We start from the raw sequence: 8,757 nt of genomic DNA, 5'->3' as shown, positions 1-8,757 counted from the left end.
CTCCGCGCGGCGCCATTTCCGGCGGAACGGGGTCGGACCAGAGCGGCGAGCGCGGGGGCTCTGGAGGAGTTCAGGGGGATTTTGGGGGGCTCAGTGGTCGAACCCGAACGGGAGAGAGGTGGGGAAGAGGGTGCGTGAAGGGATGGGGCCGTGAGGAGGCGTTCGGGGCCTGGGGCTACCCCCCATGGTGGCGGCGGGACACCCAAAGGGACTACAACTCCCATCAGCCCTCCCGCGGCGCCATTTCCGGCGGAGCCCGAGCTGCGGTGAGCGGTGAGCGCGGGGGGCTCGGGGGACTTTTTTGGGGTTCAGGGGTGTTTTGGGGAGTTTTGGGGCTTCGAGGGCGAACAGGAGCGGGGGGAGGGATGGGGAAGGGAGGGAGGGAGGAGATGGGGGCGTGGGGCCGGGGAAATGGGGCATGGGAGGGGCGTGGGAAGGTGGGGGGCGTGGGAAAGGGGGTCCGAGAGTGGGGCTGAGTGGGGAGGGGGCTGCAAGGGGGAGGGAAGTGAGTGGGGCACCCCCCAAACTCCTCCGAGCCCCTGCCTCTCGTACCCCCCACTCCTTGGAGCCCCTCCCCACGCAGAGATCACCCCCGAGCCCCCCGGGTTTGGGGTCACAGCCACACCGGACACCCCTGATTTTGGGGTTACAGCCACACCGGAATTTCCCCACTTTAGGGGTCCCAGGCACAGAGAACCCCCAGGTTTGGGGTCCCAGCCCCACAGCAACCCCAAAACCGCTGATTTTGGGGTGCTAGCTCCAGCACACTCCCCGGTTTTGGGGTGCCAGCCCCCCAGTTTCGGGATGGACACGTCGGAGCCGGGCAGCGCCGCCGAGGATGAGGAGGAGAAGGTTCCAGATGTTCGGCCCCGCACCCGCTCGAACCCCGAGGGTGCCGAGGACCGAGCCCCGAGTGGGCCGGGCAGCGTGGGCAGCCGGGGAGAGGCCCCGGGGAACCGGGGAGAGGCTCCGGGGAACCGCAGCGAGGGCGAGGGGGAGGCGGCCAGCGCCGGGCACAGCCCCCCCGGGCAGCCTGGCACGGCTTGGCACGGCCCGGCCAGCCACGGGCAGCACGGCGAGGTGACCGTCAGAACACCGCGGGTCAACTGCCCCGAGAAGGTGGTGAGTGACTGGGAGGGACTGGGGGGGATTGGGAGGAACTGGGGGGGATTGGGAGGGGGAATTGGGGGTGACTGGGACGGACGGGAGGGGGATGGAGGGGATTGGGGGGAAATGGGAGGGACTGGAGGGGAATTGGTGGGGGGCAATTGGGGTGGACTGGGAGGGGATTGTGAGGGACTGGGATGGACTGGGGACACCCTGAGGGTCCCTGGGGACACTCGAGGGTCTCAGCTGTGCCCCCCCCCCCAGATCATCTGCCTGGACCTGGCCGAGGAGATGGCAGTGCCCAAACTGGAGTCCTTCAATGGGTCAGTGCCAGGGGCTGCCAGGTGGTGTTTTTGGGGTGCTGGGTGGGTTCCTGGGGTTTGTGGTGTGTTTGGGTGCCAGGCGAGGGTTTGTGGTGTTTCTGGGCTTTGTGTGGTTTTTGGGGTGCTGGGCCGGGCTTGGTGGTGTCTCTGGGGTTTGTGGTGTATGGGGTTTGTGTGTTTTGGGGTTTTTGTGGTTTCTCGGGTGCCCTGAGCCCATGCCCTGCAGGTGCCGCAGCAACGCCCTGACGGTGGCCCAGAAGATGATCGAGATGTTCGTCAGGACCAAACACAAAATCGACAAAAGCCACGAGTTCGCCCTGGTGGTGGTGAACAATGATGCCACCTGGGTGGGTGACACGGGCACAGCCACAGGGGGGACAGGGGGGCTGGGGTGCCAGGGGGCACCAGGCAGGGACAAGGACAGGGATGGGCACAGGGTGGGACAGGGATGGGGACAGGGAGAGGGGGCCTGGGGTGCCAGGAGGGGATGGGCACAGGGTGGGGACAGGGACAGGGATGGGCACAGGGGACTGGCAGAGGGGGCAGGGATGGGCACAGGGCAAAGGGACGGGGAGGGACACAGGGGTGGGCACAGAGCTGGGCACAGGGGACAGGGTGGAGACAGGGCCAGTGCCAGCCCGGTGCCCCCGCAGCTCTCAGGGTTCACGTCAGACCCGCGTGAGGTTTGCAGCTGCCTCTACGACCTGGACACCGTCGTGTGCCAGTCCTTCAGTATCCTACCGTGCCACTGGGGTGTCCTGGGTGCCACCTGGGTGGCATCAGGGGGTTCTGGGTGTCCTGGATGCCGGGGGGGTCCCTTCTTTGCCAGCGGGGTCACCGGGGTGCCACTGGGGTTCCTTGTGTGGCATTGGGGTGTCTTGGGTGCCAGGGTGGCCCTGGGGGTGGCCCTGGAGGTGGCACAGGTGTCTCGGTGGCCCTGGGGGTGGCCCTGGGGGTGTCACAGGTGCCAGGACCAGCCTTGACTCCAAGCTCAGATCTGGATGGGCTCTTCAACCTCATGTGAGCACTGGGGGGTTCCAGAACGTTCTGGGGGTGCTGGGGGGGTTGGAGGGTGCTGGGTGGGTGGCACCTGAGCCCTGTCCCCTGTCCATTGGCTGCCACCCTGACCCGGGGGTGCCACCAGTCTCTGTCCCCTGTCCCTGTGGCTGCCACCCTGTCCTGTCCCCATGGGTGCCACCCTGACTCTGTGGGTGCCACCCCATCCCTGTCTCTGTCCCCGTGGGTGCCACCCTGTCCTGTCCCCATCCCAGCCAGCAGAAGGTGGAGCTGCCGGTGACCGACAACGTCCAGACCATCCCCCCGCCCTTCGTGGTCAGAACCATCCTGGTGTTCGGGCGCCCGCACTGCCAGCCCCACTTCTGCGGGGGCGAGCACGTCAAGGTCTGGGACACCCCAAAATCCCCCCTGTGACACCCCAAAATCTGCCCATGCCACCCCAAAATCCCCCACTTCTGCGGGGGCGAGCACGTCAAGGTCTGGGACATCCCAAATCCCCCTGTGCCACCCCCAAAATCCTCACGTTTCCACCCAAAATTCCCCCATTTCCACTCTCAAAATCCCCCCATACCACCCCCAAAATCCCCACGTTTCCACCCCAGATGTCCCCATGCCAGCCCCAAAATCCCCCTGTGCCAGCCGCAAAATTCACCATTTCCACCCCAAATCTCCCCCCAAAGCCCCCAAGTTCTCCCTTTTCCCCCCAGAAGCTGCTGCAGTGCCCCTATTTCTTCTTCGACGTTGTTTACATCCACAATGGGGTGGATGAAAAGGAAGACGAGAGCAGCTGGAAGGTAAAAGGGGACAAATTCCTCCAAATTTCCCCCAAATCCTCCCTTTCCCCCTCCCCAAATACCCCCATTTTTTCCCTCATTTGTCCCTGTTTTTCTGTTTTTATTTTCTTTATCCCACAAATCTTCCCCCTCAAATTCCTCCATTTTTTTGTGGGAATGGGGGGGTTTGGAGGAGAAATGGGAGGGATTTTGGGGGAAAATTGGGGAAAAAGGGGGGGATTTTGGGAGGGGGGGAGATTGGGGTTACAAAAGGGGGAAATGGGGTGGAAATGGAGGAATTTAGGGGAAATGGGATGGGAATGGGGGGATTTAGAGGAAAACGGGGTGGGAATGGGGAGATTTAGCAGGCAATGGGAGGATTGGGGGAAAATGGGGTGGGAATGGGGGGATTAGGGGAAAATGGGGTGGGAATGGGATGGGTTTGTGGGGGATTTAGAAGGCCAAAGGACACTGGGGAATCACCAACAATGGGGTGACAAAACCACGGAATTCTGAGGGGAATTTTTGGACAAATTTAGAGGACAAAAAGAGGAAATTTCTCAGGATTTGAGATCACGACAAGCCAAATTTAACCCCTTTGTGTCCCCGTGTGTCCCCTCCCCAGGACATGTTCGGGTTTTTCGGCAGCCTGGACACCAAAGGCACCAACTACAAGTACGAGGTGGCCCTGGCGGGGCCGGCGCTGGAGCTGCACAACTGCATGGCCAAGCTGCTGGCGCATCCCCTGCAGCGGCCGTGCCAGAGCCACGCGCACTACGGGCTGCTGGATGGGGGGGACAGCCCCGAGGGGGAGGCCGCCAGCTGAGAGAGGGGACAGGCCGCCCCTCAGGGGACAGGCCACCCTCTGAGGGGACAGGCCCGAGGGCGATGCCACCGCCTGAGGGGACAACCCTGTGAAAAACGCCAATCTCTGATTTTTAAAATATTAAAAGTTGAATAGGAATGAAATGGTTCTAAAGCCAGAAATGTAATTAGAGGAATGCAGATTTGGACAACTGGGATTTAGGACTATAGGAGAGAATAAAAACAAACGGACAGTATGGGTCCCTCTGTCCCACCTCCATGGGGATATCCCGGAGTGACCATTCACCTCTGGCCACCGCGGGTAGGGAGGGGACAGGGGATAGGGACAGGAACAGTGGACAGGGGACAGGGACATGTCAACGCTGCCCTGAGCCGCAGCCATTCCACAAATCCTCATTTTTTAACCCATTTCCAATAAGCCCTGGCCAAACCTGCCTCACTCTCGCTGCAGGGGACATGGAGCTCCGTGCTGGGGACAGATGGGAACCTCAGCGTCCCAGCGGTCACCGAGGCCACCCCAGCTTGTCCCCGCGGCTAGGGCAGAGCCCTGTCCCGTGTCCAGCACAAACAAAAACCTATTCTGGGCCTTGACCTGCCACAAACCTCGGCCCACGCGCGACAATTACGGTGTCGCCAGCAGTGTCACTACCACATCCCGGCACGGCCACGGCCGGAGCGGGTCCTCCCGTCCCCGTCTGTCCCCTCCTGTCTCCTCTGTGCCCTCCTGTTCCCGCTGTCCCCCGCCATGGACCCCGCGGTGCCCCGGGCCACGCTGAAGGTGCTGGCGCTGTGCGCGGCGCTGCTGCTGCTGGTGGCGGCGGTGACAGTGGCGGCGGCGCTGCTGCTGTGGCGCTCCGAGGCGCTGGGGAAGCTGCGCGGCTGCCGGGAGCGGGCGGCCAACGAGAGCCGGGAGCTCGGGACGCGCCTGGCCGAGCTGGAGCGGCACCGGGAGCGGCTGCGGAGCGACGGGGACGCGCTGCGCCGGGAGCTGGAGCGGGCACGGGGCGACAGCAGCAGGGACAATGCCAGCCTCGTGTCCTGCCGCCAGCGGGCGGTAGGTAGCCGGAGGGATGGGGACAAGGACGGGTTTTGTCGCTTTGGAGTGGCAAAGAGGATGGGGACTGCACCCCATGTCCCCACAGCAGTGTCCCCTGTCCCCTAAAGTGGCAGGGAGATGGGTACAAGGAGGGGTTTGGTCACTTTAGGATGGAAAACGGGACGCGGACAACACTCCCTGTTCCCTCAGTAGCCCCTCACACCTGTCTCCAGTCCCAGTAGGTGGCCAGAGGGATAGGGACAAGGAGGTGTTTGGTCACTTTGGGATGGAAAGTGGGTTGGGGACAACATCCCCTGTCTCCTCAGCAGTGTCCCCCGCCCCTCCCTCCCTGTCCAGCGGCCAAGCCCGGAGGCTGCTTCATCCCTGGGAGAATTCCCAGTTCCAGCCAGGAGGGTGAGCTGGGACACAGGCACAGCCACCTGGGAGGCACAGCTGCCACCTCCCTGCAGGGACACCCCAAAAAGAGAGCACCCCAAAAAGATGCTCCCGACTCCATCCTGGGGGGGCACAGTCGCCACCTCCTGGCAGGGACACCCCAAACCCGAGCCCTGGCGGCTCCCGGCCCGTCCCGCCCGTCCCGCTCCCGGCGGGGCCGCTGTTCCCGGCTCCATCCCGGTAATTACAGGGTCCTGAGGCAGCGGCGGGGCCGCATCTCCTGGGTTTGTCCTTCCCGGGTATTTTTAGCTGCGGTCGCAGCCGGGAAAGGGCCAGGAGGAAGAGCCGGGTCCCGCCGCCCCTCTCGGGCTCATCCGGCTGAACAATGGCCCGGAGAGGCTGGAAAATGTCCCCGTTTCCCAGGGCTGACGCCGGGAGCCGGGCAGGGCTGGGCAGCCTCTTGGAGAGCTCCTGTCCCCCTGTCCCCGCCCTGGCACCACCGGTGACACCCGCGGGCTGACCTCGGCCTGCTGGGACAGGCCACAGCTCCCCCAGGAGGAGTGTCACTTCAGGAAAGAGGGATCGTCCCCAAAGCCACATCCCCAACGCTTTGACGGACGTGATGGGAGGGGGACAGGCACCCAAGGCCACCAGGAGCAGGGGGACACTTGGGGACGTGGGTGACCTGGGGCTCTCCTGTGCTCCCCACCCTCAGGATGAGCCGTCCCTCCAGGGCAAAGGGATTGTCCCCAGATCCATATACCCCATCTTTGGAGGAGGATGAGTGGAGGACCCAAGGCCACCAGGAGCGTGGGGACAGTTTGGGTACAGGGGTGGCAGTGAGGCAGAGGAGCAGGAGGGCTCTGGCAGCAGAAGAAGAGTCGAGAGTGGTGGAGGGGTGGAGAGGACACTGCTCACGGCTGTCCCCACGGCTCCCCTGTCCCCAGGCCAGGCTGGAGGCCAATGTCACCGCGCTGGGGGACGAGCTGGTGGCGCTGCGGAGCGAGCGGGCGCAGCTGGCCGGTGACAAAGTGGCGCTGCAAGGTGAGCTCTGTCCCCCCGCGGGGAGCCCGGCCCGGGGGGGCTGCGCTCCGCCCTAGGGTGACACCGGTGTCGCCGCTGTCCCCAGAGGAGGTGGCGTGGGGCGCAGAGCAGGCGCGGGAGCTGCGGCGGCGGCTGCAGGAGGCACTGGAGGAGCAGCGGGAGCTGCGGGAGCGCCGGGAGCGCTGCGAGGCGCGACAGAGGGAGCTGCAGGACAGCCTGTAAGGGCCCTGGTCCTTGGTGACATCCCCTGTCCCTCGGGGACACCCGCTGTCCCTAGGGGACATCCCCCTCTAAGGTCCTTGTCACCCTCCTCAGGGTGGGCCGCCCCCAGAGCAGCCACACCCCCCACCCTTGTGACACCCTGTCCTGTCCCTGCCTCCTCATGGAGACCCCTCGTGTCCCCCCAGTCCCCTCCTCCCCTTCCCTGTCCCTGTCCCTGTCCCCTTTTAGAGACGCCCTGTCCTGTCCCTCCTCCCCCTGGGGGCCCCCATGTCCCCAGACGGGGTCAGGGCCACCCCCCAATGTGTCCCCGCTGTCCCCACAGCCGGGACTACGCGGCCGAGCTGGAGGCGCTGCGGCGGCGGGGCCGGGACAGAGGCAGCGGGCGCAGGTGTTCCCCGGGCCAGCGGTACTTGGGGGCACACGGGGAGGGGGCACAGCCCGGAGAGGGGGGGACAGCCCGAGGGGACAACTCTGAGAGGGGGACAGACCGAGGGGGACAGCCCGGAGAGGGGGGACAGCTCGGGGAGGGGGACAATCCGGGAAAGGGACAACCCAGGAAGGTGTCACAAGCCACGGACTGGGAAATCCCGCACAGGGGGACATCCTGGGAAGAGGGGACACCCCCGGGAGGAGGGGCAGCAAGGAGCGGCGGCTTCAGCGCCCTTGTCGCCGTGTCCCCGGGGCAGCAGGACTCGTGCGGGACTCACTCCCCGTCCCTCCCCTTGCAGGAAGGGCTGAGGTCCCGCAGCCGCCCCGGCCACATCCCCGGTGCCGCCATGTCCCCACCGCTGCCACCTGCGGGGCTGGCTCGGCCCCGGAGCCGCCAGCGCAGCGCGGGAGCCCTGGGGGTGGGACACGGGTCCTCATTCCATTGATCCCCTGATCCCATCGGGTCCTGATCCCACTGTGATTCCTGGCCCCATTGAGTCCTGGTCTCATCCCATGTCCTGATCCCAATCCTGATCCTGGTCCCGATCCCGATCCCGATCCCGATCCCGACCCCACCATGTCCCAATCCCAATCCCGACCCCTTTGTGCCACCATCCCGTGTCCCACTCCTGCCGTGTCCACATCGCAGCCAGACAGGGGACAGGGGGGTCCCTTCTCAGCTTATGGGGGCAGTTTTGGCTCATCCCGGGCACGGATCTCCCTGGAATCCCCTCCGGGATCTCCGGCCACATCCACGGCGCTCCAGAACCCGGGAACAGCTCGCATCTGGGGGATTGGGGGGAGATTGGGCAATAAAAGCTGCGCTGCTCACCAGGACATGTCCCTGTGCCACCAGCTCGCTGTCTGTCCCCTGCTCCTCTGACCCCAACTGTCCCCTCCCCAAACCCAAACGTGTCCCTAAACTCCAGGGATTTCCTCTATCCCGAACCCCAAAACACCCCGAGGAGGGACTGGGGGACTCAGAGCCACCCCCTTGTCGTGGGGCCACCCCCGGTGTCTGTCCCCTCAAGGGGACATCGCCGCCAAGGTGGCTCCGCCCAGCCGGGAGTGGCAGAGCCGGGGTTGTCACCGTGTCCCCACTCCGATCCCGCTCCCTGCGGGTCCCTGCGGGTCGGGGCTGCCTTGGGGACATGGAGGGGACTGAGAGCAGGGAAAAGGGTGGAGTTTAGGGTGGCATGGCTGAAGCGGGGGACACTGCCCTTTGTCCCTCAGTGCCACCTCAAACCGGGTGTCTGGGGGTGTCGAGGTCCTGGCTACGGCCACTGTCCCCCTGTCCCCATCCCGTGGGGATGTCGCGATTCCCCGGCCCCGCAGGACGTCCGGGGGGTTCCGGGGGGGTCCCCGGGGTGTTCCGAGGGGTTCCGGGGGGTTCGGGGGGGCCGAACCGCTGGGCGCCCCGGGCGCTGACCCCGGCCAGTGGCTGTTTCCTGCCCTGGCTGCCCCGCGTCCCTCGGGGACCGGGAAGTGTCTGCGATGGCCCGGCCGGTGTCGCTGCCGGAGCCATTCTCAGCTACCGCCGCTTCCTTTTCCTGAGCTGCAAATAAGAGTGAGTCACCCGCGGGGA

The 8,757-nt window shown here is 65.3% G+C and overlaps 1 protein-coding gene across 6 annotated transcripts; it reads left to right on the top strand.

Annotated features, from left to right (window-relative positions):
• The first annotated feature begins 125 nt into the window (after positions 1–125).
• BABAM1 (BRISC and BRCA1 A complex member 1) lies at positions 126–4,281 on the top strand. 6 transcript variants are annotated; one of them, XM_064734213.1, is made up of 9 exons: positions 127–273; positions 678–1,122; positions 1,372–1,430; positions 1,657–1,777; positions 2,084–2,162; positions 2,426–2,450; positions 2,702–2,831; positions 3,158–3,241; positions 3,846–4,281. In XM_064734213.1, exons 1-9 carry the CDS (start codon positions 185–187, stop codon positions 4,044–4,046), a joined length of 1,233 nt encoding a protein of 410 aa, XP_064590283.1. In that variant the 5' UTR covers positions 127–184; the 3' UTR covers positions 4,047–4,281. The 6 variants fall into 6 exon arrangements, with proteins under 6 accessions (XP_064590284.1, XP_064590283.1, XP_064590282.1 ...); XM_064734212.1 differs by having other exon boundaries at positions 3,155–3,241; XM_064734218.1 differs by having other exon boundaries at positions 151–273; positions 758–1,122; positions 3,155–3,241.
• Positions 4,282–8,757: the final 4,476 nt, after the last annotated feature.

This window comes from Zonotrichia leucophrys, chromosome 28, assembly GCF_028769735.1.
Source record: "Zonotrichia leucophrys gambelii isolate GWCS_2022_RI chromosome 28, RI_Zleu_2.0, whole genome shotgun sequence".
In the NCBI taxonomy this organism is placed as follows: Eukaryota; Metazoa; Chordata; class Aves; order Passeriformes; family Passerellidae; genus Zonotrichia; species Zonotrichia leucophrys.
The sequence above is the reverse complement of the archived record's forward strand: the minus strand, read 5'-3'. Positions and strand labels throughout refer to the sequence as shown.

Bases quoted from the DNA above. Each gene is read 5' to 3' on its own strand.
- BABAM1 (XM_064734212.1), top strand. From the start codon at position 185: ATGGTGGCGGCGGGACACCCAAAGGGACTACAACTCCCATCAGCCCTC. The intron at 274-677 runs GTGAGCGCGGGG...TCCCCACTTTAG, and splicing joins AGCCCGAGCTGCGGTGAGCG to GGGTCCCAGGCACAGAGAAC. The intron at 2,451-2,701 runs GTGAGCACTGGG...TCCCCATCCCAG, and splicing joins GATGGGCTCTTCAACCTCAT to CCAGCAGAAGGTGGAGCTGC.